A 19,934-nucleotide genomic window follows, 5' to 3' on the forward strand; every position below is an offset into this window, starting at 1 on the left:
GGAACCAGCTTCCAGAAGAGATCAGGTGTGCTCCTACAGTAGCCACATTCAAATCCAGACTCAAAACACATCTGTTTAGCTTAGCATTTACTGAATGAGCACTGTGCCACTGTGCGTCCGACTGTATTTTATTTAATTTTTTATTCTAAACTGTTTTAATTATTCTCATTTCTTTTGATTATTTTAATTTCTTCTATGTAAAGCACTTTGAATTACCATTGTGTATGAAATGTGCTATATAAATAAACTTGCCTTGCCTTGCCTTATTGTCTTATGTTGTACATACTCTACACTTTTTCATTGTATGCTTGAAATAAAAAAAAATACAATACAATACAATACACAATGGTAAAGAATATTTAAATCTACAATTTAAGCCATTTATTATAAATATGTGACTCATTTTAGAGAAAATATGAGGAAATAAATAATTGGGACAGGAAAGTCACCGCATGCCAGGAATGACCCAAATGCCACTTTGACACATCAAATCATACGTGGCGAGAGGAATGTGCGTAACTTTATGCAGCCTTTCAAAACTAAGAATGTTATATATTCAGCCCAATTTTCCCCACCTATATAAACTCTCTCTCACACACACTCCATCTCATACTTCTCTAGATTGTGAAGTGAGAATCAAGTGAATTGAGTTAGACACATACCTAGACCAGGATGAAGGTTTTAGTTGTCCACATCTGCCTTTTCTTACTGCTCCTGAACCAAAGAAACAGGAACATGGCTTCAGGTAAGTCAGACAACACTTACTATTATTACTATTACTACTTTATTATTTATTTATTTTTGCCATTAACACACAAATCCTTTGGCTACAGAATAACATTAAATATTCAATACTACTTCATTTTGATTCAAGGCTTTACCTAACTACATGAAGCATGATGTAACATTACATTTGGATGAAGTTAACTTAGTTCTTTCTTTTCTGTTTAATGTCTTTATAAAATTTGTTTCGAAATCAAACCATAATTGGTGGATCCGTGTGTGTGTGTGTGTGTGTGTGTGTGTGTGTGTGTGTAAACAATTTACAATGTTAAGGGAATACATTTTGCCTAAGCTATGAAGTTGTCTTAAAATCTGTCAAAATATGTTTTCTATTTATATATAGTGTATATTTGGATCACCAAGTATTGCAGTTATATTGTCATGTCTTTATAATTTTAAGATCTGCACACTCTTTGGGTCTTATGTCTTTCAGCCCAGTGTTCAGGACCCCCAGTGCTCTGCTGTGCTGGACAGAATAACGGATGTTCCCGTGGGTGTTACTGTGATGAGGCTTGCATCACAATCGGTGACTGCTGTCCTGACTACCAGCAGACGTGCCGTAAGATTTAATACTCTCAACACAAAACATCCATTCAAGAAATGTTAAAAATTACACCACTTTAATGCCACAGAATCTAATTTAACATCATCTTCCTCATTTTACAATCATCAGCACATTCACAGCCTTCATCACCACCATCACCAACATGGATGACACCAGACTCACCAACTTTGTCATCCTCATCATCTTCATTGCCAGTTACTCTATCTTCACAAACCTCAGCACCATCATCATCCTCACAGTCAACAACATCTCCAACATCTTCATCAATAGCCTCACCATCAGGTGACTATTTTAACTATTTCAATAATTCATTTATATTGGCTGTATACCACATTGTGCATGTAAGCTTGTTACCACATGATTTTTATGTGAGATGGCATATTCTAGGCTAGGTGCTATTTAACCAAAAGAGGGCAGAACATCTTAAGAGATTACAAAATGTGCAACTGCATTGGTATGTGCATGTTAAAGTCAAAATAAGATGCAATGATGACTAAACGTTTGCCATAATTATGGTATGGACTAGTACAGGGAAAGAGTTCGGAAACAGGAAAGAAAGGTGAAAAACCTAAACACAACATAATCATTAAACAGAACTTTTCTCAAAGCTGTGCTTGTTTCTATTTCTGTCATGACAACTCTCGGATTGTTTGGCACAATAATGGATATGACAAATGTTAATAAGTTAATAAATACGGGACTTGCTCCTGCCAATACATACATGACACGCTGCTGTGAGCAATACATGCTGCAGCCCACTGGCATACATGAATCACCCCTCAACGTCTCAATTCACATACTTATACTACACCCTAAAAGTATGTACTTTTTAAACGTAGATACTTTTGAGTGTGTTGCAAAAAGTAGAAAAGCTTTGGGACTACTACATGATACTATCATGTCATACAATTGCTCTTTGTCGCATCCTGTCACGTAAACTGACCTGTCAATCATCTTGTCAAAGATAAAATCTTCCACATTTAAATTTATTTCATTTCCTACCATATCGGAGAGAAATGCAGAAGCACGGGTCTTTCATGCGGGGTACACACTCTCCTCAAATTAATACATAATAATGCATTTAAAAGTTAATGACCAAAGGATCTTTATAAAAGTCCTCATTGTTATTGCAGATTAAATATTACACGGATAACATTCAATATATATTTTTTATCATGTCAATCTTTGACCTAGCTTTGACTACCATACTTTTGTGTAGTATAATTGTCATTATTACGCGGCTCTGTGGAATACTTGATTCTGATTGGTCAATCATGCCATCCAGCGATACGCTATTCCCAGATAACAACCGCTCAAAACAGAAACACAGGCTCATCCAGGTTACTGAAGTCAGCAGCGCTATATGCTCACTAGGGGAAAAAAATCTTTTTTTGCTTTTGGTGAGCTAATAAAATATGAAAAATCAATATTTTGTGTCCAGTTATTTAATTATGCCATCCAGTATCATGGACTCACTCTCTCTTGTTTCATACAAACGCAGCTGCTGCCATTTTGTGACGATTGTTTTGTACACTGTTGGATTATAGTATAACAAACAGGTACGATTTTAAAACAGTTTAACCTGAAATCAATATCTCTTATCCCCATAATTACTTATGTGGTGAAATTCTGTGTAATAAGTGGTATGACTATATATACTGTATCCTTTAAATCTCCGCGGAAGCTTTGCGTTTAAAGACCTAATAAAATATTTTAACTCAGATAAAATTTTCGTGTCTAATTATTTACTTATGTGGCAAGTAGCCGTGTAATAAGCTGGATAATGTACATCCAGCCAGTTGTTATCTCAGAATAAACCCCCTTCAGGCTGATGCAAGATCCCTCTGCTTCGCGTTGGGGTCCTCATCACCCTGTCAGGGTTTATTCTGAAATAACAACCGGCTGGATGTACATTATCCCTTACTTGTCAAAACCCTTTATCCTCCAATTTGTATATGTTAAAGTCATTTAAGTCAAGAAAATGTAAAACATGTAAACAAATAATGGAGGTGACGTTGGAGGTTTCAAGCTAAATATGGTATTCTACTTGCTGCTGTTGTATACAGTCCCTCCAGTTTTTCGCGATTCTGTGATTGCTGAATGCAACGCATAATCAACAAAATGTCAATATTTTTTGCGATCGTCCATAATTCGTAATTTCACAGCAAAATAATCGCAAAATATTTTTTTTTTACCACAAAAACAAATAACATTATTAATCTAATTGAATTATCCCTAATTTATTTAAAGCTGTAATGCATTATTTTCACTAGGATATGGAACAGGATATGCTCCTGTTAATTGTAATCAAACAACAGGGGAAAAAACTAACAGTAGCCTACTTAAAGCACGGTTTGTATCTATATCTTTGTTGTATTTATTTGTACTATTATCAGTTGTTTATTCGTTTTTATATTTTTACTGACTGTTTGTTAAAGTAACACCAGGTAACTTTTGCTCTCGGGGTCCCCCTAGAGTTGGGAAACAGTATAATCCTCTACTACTGTCGTAAACTCTGTCATCCTACTGTACATGCACGTGCATTTGTTGACAACCATGATAGCCCAGAACACTGTAGGAGGAGTTCACATGCAGGTGTTCTGCTTGCGTCGCGTGTGAAATGTCTTCATCAAAGGTACAGTGGCATATATTTCAGCATGTCATGATATGAATATAATTTCATGGGTTTTATTTTTTTTCAAACGACAAATGATCGCGATGCTCACGTTTACAAGCCAGCGTCATTATAGTAGCCTAGTCTATTGGTTACCGTTTTACTGAATCTATATGATACTTCAATGCAATGTTTGAGTGGTAGATATAATAACCATATATCCAGGGGTGCACATAACTGGTACGCAAGTACGCATGCGCGACAAAAATCAGGAATGCGTAATGCCACTTGTGTTACTGCGCGCCTTTGCGTACTTTAAGGGTAACTGTCGCCAAAATGCAACCTAGGCAGTGTTAATATAATTTTTTCACTGACGAAAACTAAATAAAACCCAGTTTTAAATGACGACCACGTCAACGAATAAAAACTAGACGGAAATTAGGGAGGGACGATTGGGGAAGAGATCCAGTCAGAACTGATTTGCGTTTGTGGAAGATGCGCACATTTGAATTGTAATGTGCTGATCTACCCGGCGGCTCACGCTTGATGCATGTCTCAAATCGTTAAAAAATTTAAACGTCTGGGATAAAGAGAAGAGCAGATATGGATAGATCTGAATAAGAGTGACGACGAGAGCTTTATTCGGTATGTTTTTCTGTGCGAACACACACAGAGACACACAAGAGGGCGCGCGACCAGAAGCGTGCAGTTCTGCAGACAGCGCGCTGCGCGCAAGGACTGAATTGAGCTCTCTTTCGCGTGTGAATGGACAAATACAGACAACATTATGTCTAAATGTCAGTTTTGGAGAGTATTCACGTAAACACAGTCGGTTATGTCTTTACAGTATGTACAGTGCATCAGTGCAATTTGATCTGCACACTCGGTCTTAAAGTGACAGTGCGTAATAAACCTAATACCTTCTGTACACTTAATATTGATCAAACAACAAAATAAAAAGAGAAAATTCACTGCTCTTTAATATCTTTGATAAGGATTCATTATATTTAATTTATACAAATAAATATATCTGAACAATCAAATAATACTTTAAATAAAAATTTTCCAAAGGTGTTTTTTATCATTTTAGGTCAGGTTTTTTTTTCACGCTGATGTAAATTTAAGTGTTAAATTAGTTTGGTTTTAGTTAGTTATTTTATGCTATAAAAACGGGAATGTGACGTCATGATTGACAGCTGTGGCCACGCTACATATGGGGTGAGTACCAAACACCATCTCCTGGTACTCACCTGAGTAACTCACTGAAAAAGTTATGTGCACCCCTGCATATATCGTCAATATTATAATATCAAGCTACTATCTGCAAATTTTACAAATCGATTTGCATTATAGCTTGAGGCAAGACAAATAAACAAATATCACAGACATGTTAGGTATCCTAAAATATGATTTTGTACATCTTATATATTTACTTGCAAGAATGTAGCCCCTACTAAACTTGTACACGCCCTTTAGACATAGGCTTTCATTTGATATTTGAAAGTCCGCATCGGTCGGGCTATATAGGGTTGCCACCTTTGATTTGTGAAAAACCGGGACACTCAGATTATTATTATTTTTTGGGGTCTTGAGTTGTAGGTTGTAAATAGTATTTTCTTTGACACTGGTGGCTCATCCGATTTTGTTGTGTTATCCTCCTCGTCCGTCTCTCCCCCCATTTCACACAATAGATGTAAATAGACAGTTTTTAAAAAGCTAGCTAGCAACTGCTCACGCTGTATCATCTTGGATGTGTGTTGATCGTGTTGATGCCCGCGTATGTACATTTCTGAAATGCATTTTCTGTAAAGCTGCTTTGAAACAATATGTATTGTGAAAAGCGCTATACAAATAAATTTGAATTGAATTGAATATAATAAATAATGTTCACTGTTATGTGCTATAATATGCATGTAAAAAGGATGCATTAGCAGATATGTGGATGATTAGTTGTATTGTAAATTCTGGTATTGATTTACATCTTTCACAGCTCTAGGGAAAAATCTGTCCTTAAATCTGGTTGTCTACCTGATGGTAGCAGTTCACAAACCTGGGTTTGTATAGTCCTCACAGATACTTTTTACTCTTCTGAGACATCTTGTGCTGTATGCTCCAGCGCTGGTAGGTGAGTACCGATAATCCTTTGTGCGTCGGAGATGACACGTTAAAGTGCCCTCCTGTCCGCTACAGTGCAACTGAGATACCACGTTGTAATGCAGTATGTCATGTAAATGCCCAGGAAACGGATGCTGGGGACCCTCTCCACCCTCTCTCCATTAATGAAGACTAGAGCATAATTCCCATCCTGGGATCTCCCAAAGTCAATAATGAGCTTCTTCTTCTTGGTCACACCCCTGTGGTGTGCCAGTGCTCAGAGTGATAGTGGAAGATGTATAGGGGCCTAGTCTCACTACCTGGGAGTGCTCTGTCAGGACATCTTGAATTCAATTACACAGCATTGGGCTCAGACCTAGCTCAGGCGAGTTTTTTGGTCAGTTTGCAGGGAATTACAGTATTAAATGCAGAGCTATAGCCCATATGCAGGCTGCAATGGTGGCACTTTTCGTCCTCCTCCACCTCAAAATCATGGTAATATTTGGCAAACTTTGCATATCGCAGAGCTAGCATCAAGCATATTTTGCAGTCGTCCATCTGTGCAAGAGAATTTAACCCTTTAAGCATGCGCGATGTTTCAGATGGCAAGTGTAACATGAATCGGATACAATTGAAAGAACGTGTTCGGACGGTCAAAAAATCAGATAAAGGTAACAAATCAGAATTGGGCATCAAGTTCTGCAGTGTAAATGAGGAATTATTTTAAGAATAATAACAATTTAACTTTTTACATTTATTAATTTAAACTAATGAATTATTATTATATTTAGGCTATAATTTGTACCACTCTGCTACATTGTTAAAAGCGCTATATAAATGAAGATGACTTGACCACTCGCCGCACCTCCTGGTATGCTCTGGCGCCCCCTGGGGAGGCGCGCCCCACACTTTGAAAACCCCTGGGCTAAATTAGCAAAAGCCAGCGAGTCCAACAAGTTACCGGTAAGCAAGTTCACTAAGCTCCCGCAATCTCATTCCACAACACCGAATACACTGAATTCTTCCTCAGTGTCGCTTCTGAACAACTCCGCCAACTAGAGCGCCCTCTCGCGGCTGTAGACGGTAATGTTTTCTCTTGGTTCATCTCAGACAGAATGAATTCATTTTGATATATAAGCCAAAACTATGAAAAAGTGTGACTTATAGTCCGGAAGATACGGTAAACCCCGCCCCCGGGAACACGCAGTCCATGTTGAGAAGAGGAAAAGTTGTTGTAGTCGAGCACATTTGTGAGTCAGCTCAAACTTTAGCATCCGTCTTTTCACATGTAATAGAAAGTCACTCTGTGTGCATCTCACAACAGTTCCTATACGAGCGATTTATAGATTAGCATGACAGAATATGCTAATTGAAGATAGTTAACTCCACATCAGCAACATAAATTCATCAACTAACCATTCAGAGACGTCCTGTTGCTTCTACATGTTGTCACTTCTTCTTGAGTCTCTCCATCTTTGTCTGACTCCGTTTTAACATTAAAGACAGAACAGTTTCTGTCATTTTAGTGCGTCTGCGTGATGTAATTGCAGCTGCTAACACACATGCAAGCTCTTGAAACCCCGCCCTCTGTGCAGCTCATTTGCATTTAAAGGGCCAGGCACAAAACGGTGCGTTTTTGAAAATCTTTAAAAAGTGACAACTTTAACATGCTATATAGAAATATCTGGGGTATTTTGTGCTAAAACTTCACACACACACACTCTGGGGACATCAGAGATTTATTTTACATCTTGTGAAAATGGCATTTTACCCCCCCCCCCCCCCTCCCCCTTTAATGCATTCCTTGGTCTGAATATCCGCTTACCCTAGAACCACCCCTGAATGCAGCAGCATTTTTGTAGTCTACCCCACATCTGTACCTCAACACAATCCTGTCTCTGGTAGTTCCTTTTACCTCATGGCTTAATTTTTGTTAGACCTTGTATAGACAATAGTGTGCATTTCCAAATCATGTCCAATCAATTATATTTACTCAAGTTTAAGTGTTGCACTAAATTTAAAATTTAAAATTTCCACTACCATACCAAAGGGTCTGAATAGTAAGGTCATTGTGATATTTCCGGTTTTTATTTTTATTTTTTGGACTAAATTTACAAAGTTATCTCAAATCTGGTTTTACTTCATCACCATAGGATGTGGAGTGTAGATTGATGTGAAAAAGAAATAATTGAAATAATTTTAGCAGAAAATTGGCCGCAAAATAAAATTTAGGAAAATAAATTAAAGGCCCTTACTTTATGAATCCACCGTTGGTGTACCTGGTAAACCCTACGTTGTGAGGACAAATGTCCCCACAAGGATAGTAATACCAGTCATTTTTTTACCTTGTGGTGACATTTAAAAATAAATAAATCATACAAAGTGGAAATGATTATTAATGTAAGTGAAGATGCCAAAGCTCTGACTTAAAATCTGTCAAAAGATGTTCTATATTTATTTTGTGATGAGGTTTGCATCATAAATTGGTGACTGCTGTCCTGACATGCATTCAATAAAAGTCTAAATACTGTAAACACAAAAATGTATCCAAGAAATCTTAATAAATGTAGTGCTAAACATTTTTTTAGCAAGACTTTAATGTCACAGAAACTAATTCTATATCTTCAATCCTTACCATCATCAGCGAATTTACAACCTTCATCATTACCATCATCAACATGGACAACACCAGACTCACCAGCTTTGTCACCCTCATCATCTTCATTGCCAGTTACTTCATCCTCATCATCCTCATTGCCAGTTACTTCATCCTCATTGCCAGTTATTTCATCCTCATCATCCTCATTGCCAGTTACTTTATCCTCATCATCCTCATTGCCAGTTACTTCATCCTCATCATCCTCATTGCCAGTTACTCTATCTTCACAAACCTCAGCACCATCATCATCCTCACAGTCAACAACCTCTCCATTATCAATAGCCTCACCATCAGGTGACTATTTTAACTATTTTAATAATTTAAATTGGCTGTTTCCCGCATTGTGTATGTAAGCTTGTTACCACATGATTTAACCACTAGAGGGCAGATTCTTAAGGGATTGACAAAATGTACAACGGCATTGGTGTGTGCATTTTAAAGCCAAAATAAAATGCGACTATGATCAAACTTTTGCCATAAGTAAAAAAAACAACAACAACAACACTAGTACCGGGGGAAGAATTAGGAAAAAGAAAAGTAGTTGAATAAACAACAGACCCCTTATACAGAACAGAACTTTTGCCAAAGCTGTGCATATTTCTATTTATATGCAGTACATTTGCATCACCAAGTATTGCTGTTATTTGTATTGTCATGATCATTTTAAGAGTTGCACAGAACTCTTTATTTTCTCTATCGGTGTCTTATGTCTTTCAGGCCAGTGTTCAGTACCCACAGTGCTCTGCTGTCCTGGACATAATAACGAATGCTACCGTGGGTGTTTCTGTGATGAGGTTTGCATCCTAATCGGTGACTGCTGTCCTGACTACCAGCAGACGTGCATTCAACGTAAGACGTAATAGTCTCAACACAAAACATCCATCCAAGAAGTCTTAATACATTTTTTAAAGTATTAATAATCATCTTCCTCATTCTTACCATCATCAGCACATTCCCAGCCTTCATCACCATCCTCAACATGGACGACACCAGACTCACCAACATCACCATCCTCAACATGGACGACACCAGACTCACCAACATCACCATCCTCAACATGGACGACAACAGACTCACCAACTTTGTCATCCTCATCATCTTCTTTGCCAGTTACTCTATCTTCACAAACCTCAGCACCATCATCATCCTCACAGTCAACAACATCTCCAACATCTTCATCAATAGCCTCACCATCAGGTGACTATCTTAACTATTTGAATAATTTAAATTGGCTGTGTACCACATTGTGTATCTATGCTTGTTACCACATGATTTTATGTGAGATGGCATATTCTAGGTTAGGAAACCAACAGTGGTGCTATTTGCCATTCTTTTGACAATTTTAAAAGGCACCTATTATGACATTTAAAATGTCCCTAATGTTGTTCTGGGAGTCCCCAACAACAGTTTTACATGCATGCAATGACAAAAAACACTTTTATTGTCGTATAATATGCATTTATTTTTACCTGATTTGCTCACCGACTCCCAAATGATTCGTTCAACGACTCATTTTTCCAAACCCCTCCTCTGCGCGACGCTAATCTGCGTTGATTGGTCAGATGACCCAGCAGTGTTTACAAAGATAATACTTATTTTTAACACAGAGTACAATGATGCTTTTATCAATTAAATTGTGTTATAATAATGATTATAGTCCACTGCTTTATAGTTTGTAGTAAAAAACGAAAAATAAGATAAAGAATTTAATGTTATGTTAGCGAGCATAGCCCAGAGTTCATATTGTAAAAGCACAATCAGTCTTTGTTTGCATTAGCCCGATGCATAAACATAACGTTTTTACAAAAAAAAAAAATGCAGTTACGTTACTACGAGGTATTACTCTATTCTTTAGACAACTCCGAAAACAACGACAAACACTTCACATATCTCAATACAATTGTCATTGAAGACCTAGAAGCTAAACGGTGCTTACACAACAAACAAAATAATTATTAAGCATGCTACATAAAATATAAAAGCATAAATTATTAATAACACTTACAGGTTGTGATACGGAGGAGGAAGCTGATGCAAATACACTTGGAACTGAACCTTCCTTCAATATCAGCGAATCCAAGTTTGATTGCATTTAAGTTGGTAAAGCAATCGTCTTCAAAATGGCGCGAACAAAGCACAAGGCTCGGACTACACTTCTGTGGTATAGTTGTATATATGAATTGTAGCCACTTAGTCTTCAAATGCTCCTCCTTGGGCAGATGAAAAAAGTTGGCTTTTGAGTCGCACTTCAGAACACAGCGTCTCGTCGCCATGATGTTTCCCTGCTGGCCTTGGAGCGCAATAAGTGGGCGTATCATATTCAAATAACTTGACAAGTTGACGTCATCTAGTCAGAGAAAAAGCTTCGGTCTTCTAACGATTCATAAAAATGACTCAGAGTCGACTCTTACTTTTGAAAGACAATAACTTTATATACGGTGCACTTTCATATTTCAAACTTTGCAGGATGTTTTTGTTCACTTATGTTACACACTACATGAAAGGTACATTTCAAAATTCCATAATAGGTGCCCTTTAACTGTTTTCAATGTGTAAATACAATATCTATATACCTAAGCCATTCTGATTTATTGATATACTTTAACACGTATGGATAGGTCAAGATCCAAATCACTGCATGCTTCCATGTCCTTTTGTGCAATGGTCTTCTTCTTGTTTGTTTTAGTTTGTAGTACTTGCACTGAAAATGAGGCTTGCCAGGAGAGAGGTGGTGTCTATGGATGTTGTTGTTTGGAAGGACAAAGACCAAATCCTGAAAACTTTGGTAAGTGCTCTCACACTTGATGTGTATTCATACATTCATCATTAAAAAATGTTTTTCATTCATTTAAGTCACAGTTTCAGTCTTACACAACTATTTGCTCTCATTCTAATGAACTGTTTGATATTTAACTATTGTTAGTTATATAATAAAAAATAAACCATTTATATATATAATTATACCTTTTATTTAATGTAGATTACATTAACGGAGATGTAGTCTACTTTTTTTATCAGCTTACAGTGGTTATCAAGCTCAATGTTTGCTATCATGTGGTGTTTTTGCCTTGTTTCACGTTGTGGTTTTTTAGACATTCAAATTTGTGAACGATTCCGGCGTAAAATGATTAGCAGACACCTAACGTTAAGCCAGTGGGAAGGGTTGTAGGAACCGCGTCATTAAAAAGGAATTTAATCCACTGGTCCCTGACAGCTTGGTCCGTTATTGGGAGAGAAAACACATTTACATGTTGATTCTGGCAGTCAACAACAGAGCAACTCACGTGTGCACTACGTTTCTGCATGTTTCGTGACTGAATATGAGGGGGAGAGGGGCAGGGCGGGCTTCCTGCAGCATAGGTCTGCGTGTCCATATATGGTATATCCGGAATTAAAAAATTAAAATTAAAATCTCGTGTTTGAGTGCGCGTGCACGTGGGCTGGTTTACGAACCCAGGAGTAAACAAACGCTTCACTTTTAAATATCAGCTTCCCGGCCAGTGTATAATCGTTAGGCAATCATAACATACATTGATTCTCGTGGAAAAGTGAAAATTACATGTCATGACTCCTTTAAGAGTGCTGCAGTAGAGGCAAAATTAGGCATGAACTGCTAGTGATAAACCAACACAGATAACTGTAATGCAATCAACTTTCGCAATAGAAAAATTTCACAATAAAATTGCTACCTAAATCAATTTATCTCAAATTAAATTTTAAACCACACACACACACTCAATATATACATATAATCTTTGAAATCCTTTCTCTGCTCAGATGCTGTGGAGTCTTGTGCCAGCAGCACCGGCTTCATATCTCTATCCCGCTGCCAGCTCTTTGAATCTGGTTTTTATCCTGAGCACCTGCACCTAAATGACCCAAGCTGCACTGGAACCCTTGAGGATGGCAGACTTCTGTTTTATTTTGACAATGAAGGCCACAAATGTGGTACCACTCTGATGGTAATGATCTTTCCATTTCCGCTTCATCACTAGAGCTTTTAATGAAGTGTATCAATACATACAGTCCTGTGTGTGTAATGATTAGTAAGTTGTCCCTTAGCTTGAGATTTACATTTGTTTACCTCCTCATAGAGCAACAGGACTCACTTCATCTACCAAAACTCCATTCAGTCTAACCCGACGGACACTGACCACAGAATAATTTCAAGAGAGATATGGATGAACATCACATTTTCTTGTGCGTACCCTCTGATCCAGACCATATCTTTGCCCGTGGGTTTCCGAGCCGAAGGCGGGTAAGGGTTCTCAATATCTTCCAAATAACATGTTTTCTGTCATGATTCGAGACATGAGACAGTTGTTGTCAGATTTCATGTATGCAATTTAATCGTTAACTTGGCAAACACTTGGAGAATTGAACTGCCAATTGAAACGACTTGTCCTAAAGGGATTTTTGTAGTATTCAGACAATCTATAGTTTTTTTTAGGTAACACTTTATATTAAATGGTAAATGGACTGCATTTATATAGCGCTTTCACAGACCCAATGGCCACCAAAGCGCTTTACATTTTGCCTCACACTCACATTGCCTCATATTAAGGTTCCATTTGTTAACATTAGTTAACTACATTGCTTAACACAAACTAACAATGACACATACTTCTAATGCATTTATTAATCTTCCTGTTCATTTCAACATTTACTAATACATTATTCAAATCAAAAGTTGTATCTATTTATGTTATTAAATGGACCTGAATTAACATGAACCAAGAATTAACAGTTGTATTTTTATTAACAACGTTAAAGATTAATAACTACTGTAAAAGGTACTGTACCGTTTTTTTAATTGCAGTGATCGTGGCAAACGAGGACTGTGATTTTGATAAATCACCGTGTTTTGCCAAATTGTATTGACTGCATTCACTTTCTAATGTTTAACATGTCTGTCTTTTAGACTGCTTATTATATACTCAAATTAATAAAATCAGTTTTGTTAATAAAATCAATCTAATTTAGAACTTCACCTGATCCACAAAAGTGTAAATAGTTAAAAGTGTTGAAACGGGTTACAGTGGTTATAAAGCAGGTTTGCTGCCTTAGGCTGATAACTGAAAGGCTGGAGGTTTGAGTGTCATAAGGCATGAGCTATCACCATTACAATTGACTTAGGTTATGGGTGCTGTTATTTTTATGTTTTTGCCTACAGTGTGATAAGTGAGGAACTTCCTGCTGGCCAGGGCACGTACCAGATCCGCATGATTCCCTACCATGATGCAGAGTTTACTAGCCCATATGACGGGGAGGTGCAAATGCAGGTGAACCAGCAGATATATGTGGCTGTTGAGGTGGAAGGAGTGGATAGAAACCAAATCGCAACAGTCCTGGACAACTGCTGGGCCACGCCTGTTAATGATGCCGAATATCATGTTCGCTGGGATCTGATTATCGGAGAGGGAGTGTCTTGATGTTTAAACTGTTATATGATTAAATTTGTTGCAATCTCAGAAAGTGAATACAACCAAATTAAATAACCCTTAAAAAATAATGGTCATCATTAATTTGGTAACTATCCAGGAAGTAATGCTGTAGAAATTAGTACTACATTAACACTTTAGATAGTGCTATTAACTAATATGGAAACAAGATAAACTAGTCATCAAGTTATAGTGAATTTAGGGCTGAAATAGTTCCTTATTCACAGATCACAGATTGAGATTAGCCTCCTTAGCCTATTAATGACTATAACCAATTTGAAATAATTACCAATGAATTACTATTCACAACATTAACATGTCTGAACCATGAGCAATTGTCTTTTTTTAAACTCTAAGTATTGTTATTAAATGCAGCTTAAAGGACAAGTTCAGTATTTCACTTAAAGCCCTGCTTACAGATCGTTTCTGATGAAGTAGAACGGTTAAGATAAAAATTTGGACACATGCTGCTGTCCCGGGAATTTTCGGTTTCTGTGGTAGCAACCCCTGTACCTGTTAGATCTACCTAAAAAACACTGTTTATTTCATTTGTAGCCTTTCTTTGTTCTATTGTATTTATTTGTGCTGTTTATAGTTCAATTTTTCGTTCTTTTTTTATTACTGACTTTATTACTTTAATTAGGCTGGTAGTTTTTGTTGTAGTATCATACAAATAATTGATCATGTATCATGGAAATAATTGATATTTAAAATTGGAAATAATTGATATTTCACTGGTGTCTAAACATTTGAACCACTGAGCCATTCCTCAGCACTGAGCCCTTCTGGAGCAGCTCAAAATATGGCAGAGTAATAGAATGAACAGTAAAAGTAACAGAACCTCTTACAATGCATTTAACAGAAGGAAATATATACTTGATGAACAAATTAAGCCAACTAATATGATTTATCTTATTTTGGTTTCTCTACCTATACATTTACAAATTACAAATGCAGTGAAAATACAGTTATCGGCGAGCACCAAAAATGAAGTATCGGTATCGTACTCATTCTGGAAAAAGTGGTACTGGTGCATCCCTAGGGAGAAGATTATTAACCCACGTCTTAATCTGGATGTGCCAGATCGCCTTTGTCTGCTTCTGGGTGGCGGAGAACTGCAGGGCAAAATTGTCCACAGTGTCGCTGAAGAGCCAACCTGGGAAATACGGAGTCCAGAAACAGAGGCTTGTCGGCCTCCCTCATATCGGCCAGGTTGAGCCAGAGATGGCGCTCCTAGATGGCGCTCCTAGACAACTAGTGTGGACATCACCGGAACGACCACACATGCCGCAACCTTCGTGGCCTGGAGGGTGAGGTCGGTTGCTGTGCAGAGTTCACCCATGGGGTACCCTCGTGCATGTCCATGAGTGCCTTGGCCTTGGATGACCTGCAGGAATGCCATGGCATGCAGGGAGGAAGAGGCTTGACCACAGGCCTTGTGAGCCTTGGAGGAAAGACGTGGATTACCCTTCCAGGAGGTAGCGGTCGCCGGACACAGCTGCATCGCAACAGACCGCTCTACTGGAGGGATAGCCACGTACCCTTTGGCCGCTCCTTCATCAACAGTAGTGAGGGGGGAGGAGGTACCAAGCCTGTAACCTCCTCATGCACTTCGGGAAAGACGGGCACTGGGGGGCGGCGCGGCCCTTGCTTTAAATAAATAGATAGAGAGATAGATAGATAGATAGATAGATAGATAGATAGATAGATAGATAGATAGGGACAAGCTGAGGACAAGCTCGGCCTGCCCCGAGATACCAATCATCCAACCGAGGCGGTTTGGGACACGGTGGAGGGTTCCACACCAGCCCGACCTTCTCGGCGGCCCAAGACATCATAGCTGACATTTCTGGATCTGCCTCGGGCAACGCTACTCTCCCAGAAGGAGGCAACGCAGCCGAGCCATCTCAAGGGGCCAACACCCCCACCGATGCTGCTCCTAAATTCAAATATCTCCTAAATTCAACAAAAGTTGGTGTTCTAAATCATCACGCCGCCCCGCGATTGCTGTCTGCACCCTGTCGGAAAGCTCTCTCTCTCTCCTGTACAATGTTGTCGAATCCAAATATGGTCATTTCCTTTTTTACCAGCAACCAATCGTGAAAGTACAATGGGACATTTAACTCTAAAAGCGAAATCTCATTTGGCTGATGTCAATTTCTGACAACGTGATTGGTTCAGATGCATCACGTGACGCGCTCTGACATTTAGATGTGTGTTTTTGACTGGGGTTCTGTTAAGTTGAAGGCCATAGATGCTGTGTTATAAGTTTTGATGTGTTTTAGGTGGTTTGTATTGTTGATTGCTAATGATTTGATCAGATATTGTGTCTGTAAATAGTTTCCACTAAAAAAGTATGAATTTTTACAATACAAATCTTTAAAGGCCGTTTTCTAAAAATGTTTTTTTTCCCTTATACTCTGAGCCAGAAATCTCCACTTCAGCAGCACTTATATACACCAAACTTTCCAGTATTCCTATCTATATTCTTAAGGTTTTTACAGGGGGTTTGTTCATATATCATTCAGATTCTGATTTATACCTAAAAACGGGGGCGATTTTTTTTATATTTATTTGTTTATGGCTATTGGAGTGATAAAAAGAGATATCCGAAATCCCCTCTGTAAAAAAAACCTTTGACTCTAATATGTAATCTAAATTAAACAAGAATTTTGAATCTGGCTTTATCCAATGTTCAGATTTCTCTTCTGGAAATATATGCAAATTAGTGCATATTTAAACATAATTATTCTAAAAACTTGTAATACAAAATATATTTGTCTGAATGTCAGTAATCAACTGGGTAAGTTTCATGCTGATATCTATTAGTTATTTTTTTCCCCTATTCACCTGGGGTTAAATTGTTAATGCCAGTACTATTATTTGTCCTGCATTACTTGCATAGTTACATAGTTGATGGACCATAGTTCATACTTGGCGCCTAGTTCACCTATGCCTAGAAACAGCCCTGCTGACCAAGTACATCTTAAACAATGCATTCAAGTTTTGCCATGCTCTAATTTTTCCTTCATTATCTTCCTTTGAAAAACCCTCCTCCCTTCCTAGATGCGCCAACCCTGAAGATACCACAGTGGAAGTCCTTCAGAACGGTATTGATACAACAAGCCATTTCTCCTTCAGGATGTTCACCTTCTCGGGCATTTCTGACAACTTCTTCCTGCACTGTCAGGTTCACCTTTGCCTTGTACAGAATGGCAGATGTGCTCTGGTAAGTTTGGACAGTAAATTTCAACTGCATTACTGAAAGTAGCATTCAAGCAAATTGTAAACCTTTTTCAACAGGTCTTTCTAAAAGAAAACTCATTGAACAGCCTTTGCATTGTTGAAAGCATGCATTTGATATTAAACTTATTTTCTTGTCTGTCATCTTCAGTTGTGCGACCATGGATATAGAAGTGGAAGGCACAGATCTAGAAGTAGAAGGCACAGATCTTTGGACTTCGTCCACTCTTCAGCGATCTCCATGGGTCTGAAAGCTCAGTAACCCTGATAAATGAAAGATCCTGCATTTATAATCAATACTTTCAATAATTTGTTTAAAAAAGAAAATAATTTAAATATGTTTTAAAAGCACTTTGTAGAAACATCTACATCTGATTGGTGAAAAGGGACTACTAAATGTAATCAAGACACTACAAATGTATTATTTTAAAATCTCTCTATAACAATATATACAAACAAAATTATTTTAGGTTGTCGGGTGGATATGGGTTAAACTTACTATAAATGGAATTAAATTAAATAATTACTTGTCTGTCTTTCTCTTTGTTAAAGGAGTAATCTTGGAATACAATATTCATGACAAGCCTTGAATAAACCTGCTTAGAAATGAATAATTTTTTTGTCATTTTTTTCTTGAGTTTTAGTTTAATGTGTTTAGATTAGCACGAAAATATTTAATTCACTTACATAGTAGTACACAGTATTGCTGAGACTGTACAGGTCTCTTCTTAAAATGTAACTTGTAGTTCTGACATAGAAAGAACAATAGTCTTTGTAAAAGGAAGTTACACGGATAGATATGAGGTGTTCCACTCAAAGGTGTCAACAAACATTTGTCAGATCTGTTTGAAGTATGAGGTGAGCGCAATAAAATAAAGGATTTTATTGAAGTGCAAACTAGTGTTAATATTGTCAGCTACCTTCTTACTCTTATTTAGTTTATTTTTATTTATTTATTTTTATCATATTTAGTCAACCTTATCCTATTTTGTGTTAGTCACGTTTTAGACGACTAAAAGTCTCGGTATTTTAGTCTAGTTGTAGTCAAAGAAAACCTAAATTATTTTAGTAATATATCTTTATTGTCCACCGAGGTGGAAAATTGTCTTTGGCTCACCAGCCATTAGAATAAGTATACAAAGCAGTAATGAGAGACAAAGACATAAAACAGACAGATTCACGTTACATAAAAAAAAAAAAAAATTAAAATCACATTTTATGCCACAATCATTTGGATTATCAGTCACTTGTGGAGTTGAGAATTTAGACAGTATTTGGAATAAAAGACCCATTAAAGGGCACCTATTATGGAATTTTGAAATTGACCTTTCATGTAGTGTGTAACATAGATCGAAGTGAACAAAAACATCCTGCAAAGTTTGAAATATGAAAGTGCACCGTATATAAAGTTATTGTCTTTCAAAAGTGAGAGTCGACTCTGAGTCATTTTTATGAATCGTTAGAAGACCGAAGCTTTTTCTCTGACTAGATGACGTCAACTTGTCAAGTTATTTGAATACTATACGCCCACTTATTGCGCTCCAAGGCCAGGGAAAATATCATGGCGACGAGACGCTGTGTTCTGAAGTGCGGCTCAAAAGCCAACTTTTTTCATCTGCCCAAGGAGGAGCATTTGAAGACTAAGTGGCTACAATTCACTATACCACAGAAGTGTAGTCCGAGCCTTGTGCTTTGTTCGCGTCATTTTGAAGACGATTGCTTTTTAAATGCAATCAAACTTGGATTGATATTGAAGGAAGGTTCAGTTCCAAGTGTATTTGCATCAGCTTCCTCCTCCGTATCACAACCTGTAAGTGTTATTAATAATTGTTGCTTTTATATTTTATGTAGCATGCTTAATAATTATTTTGTTTGTTGAGTAAGCACCGTTTAGCTTCTAGGTCTTCAATGACAATTGTATTGAGATATGTGAAGTGTTTGTCGTTGTTTTCGGAGTTGTCTAAAGAATAGAGTAATACCCCGTAGTAACGTAACTGCATTTTTTTTTTTTGTAAAAACGTTATGTTTATGCATCGGGCTAATGCAAACAAAGACTGATTGTGCTTTTACAATATGAACTCTGGGGCCTGGGCTATGCTTGCTAACATAACATTAAATTCTTTATCTTATTTTTCATTTTTTACTACAAACTATAAAGCAGTGGACTATAATCATTATTATAATACAATTTAATTGATAAAAGCATCATTGTACTCCGTGTTAAAAATAAGTATTATCTCTGTAAACACTGCTGGGTCATCTGACCAATCAACGCAGATTAGCGTCGCGCAAAGGAGGGGTTTGAAAAACGAGTCGTTGAACGAATCATTTGGGAGTCGGTGAGCAAATCAGGTAAAAATAAATGCATATTATACGAAAACAAAAGTGTTTTTTGTCATTGCATGCATGTAAAACTGTTGTTGGGGACTCCCACAACAACATTAGGAACATTTTAAATGTCATAATAGGTGCCCTTTAAACACATTTGTATCTGCTAGAGGAATTCTGTAGCGTCTACCTGATTTCAGGGGCTCA

General features: G+C 37.4%; 1 protein-coding gene across 3 annotated transcripts; it reads left to right on the forward strand.

Moving 5' to 3' along the window:
* Nucleotides 1-609: 609 nt before the first annotated feature.
* LOC307004271 (uncharacterized protein) lies at nucleotides 610-18,175 on the forward strand. 3 transcript variants are annotated; one of them, XR_013798966.1, is made up of 13 exons: nucleotides 613-745; nucleotides 1,217-1,342; nucleotides 1,457-1,630; nucleotides 8,701-8,766; nucleotides 8,848-9,009; nucleotides 9,433-9,564; nucleotides 9,664-9,912; nucleotides 11,402-11,500; nucleotides 12,493-12,677; nucleotides 12,810-12,973; nucleotides 13,889-14,138; nucleotides 17,223-17,385; nucleotides 17,551-18,127. XR_013798966.1 is itself a non-coding variant. In XM_079623365.1 (13 exons), exons 1-13 carry the CDS (start codon nucleotides 673-675, stop codon nucleotides 17,659-17,661), a joined length of 1,950 nt encoding a protein of 649 aa, XP_079479491.1. In that variant the 5' UTR covers nucleotides 613-672; the 3' UTR covers nucleotides 17,662-18,126. The 3 variants fall into 3 exon arrangements, 1 of the variants encoding a protein (XP_079479491.1); XM_079623365.1 differs by having other exon boundaries at nucleotides 13,889-14,134; nucleotides 17,551-18,126; XR_013798965.1 differs by having other exon boundaries at nucleotides 610-745; nucleotides 8,701-9,009; nucleotides 13,889-13,997; nucleotides 17,551-18,175.
* Nucleotides 18,176-19,934: the final 1,759 nt, after the last annotated feature.

The sequence above is a fragment of the Phoxinus phoxinus genome, assembly GCF_949152265.1.
Source record: "Phoxinus phoxinus genome assembly, chromosome: 9".
NCBI lineage: Eukaryota > Metazoa > Chordata > Actinopteri > Cypriniformes > Leuciscidae > Phoxinus > Phoxinus phoxinus.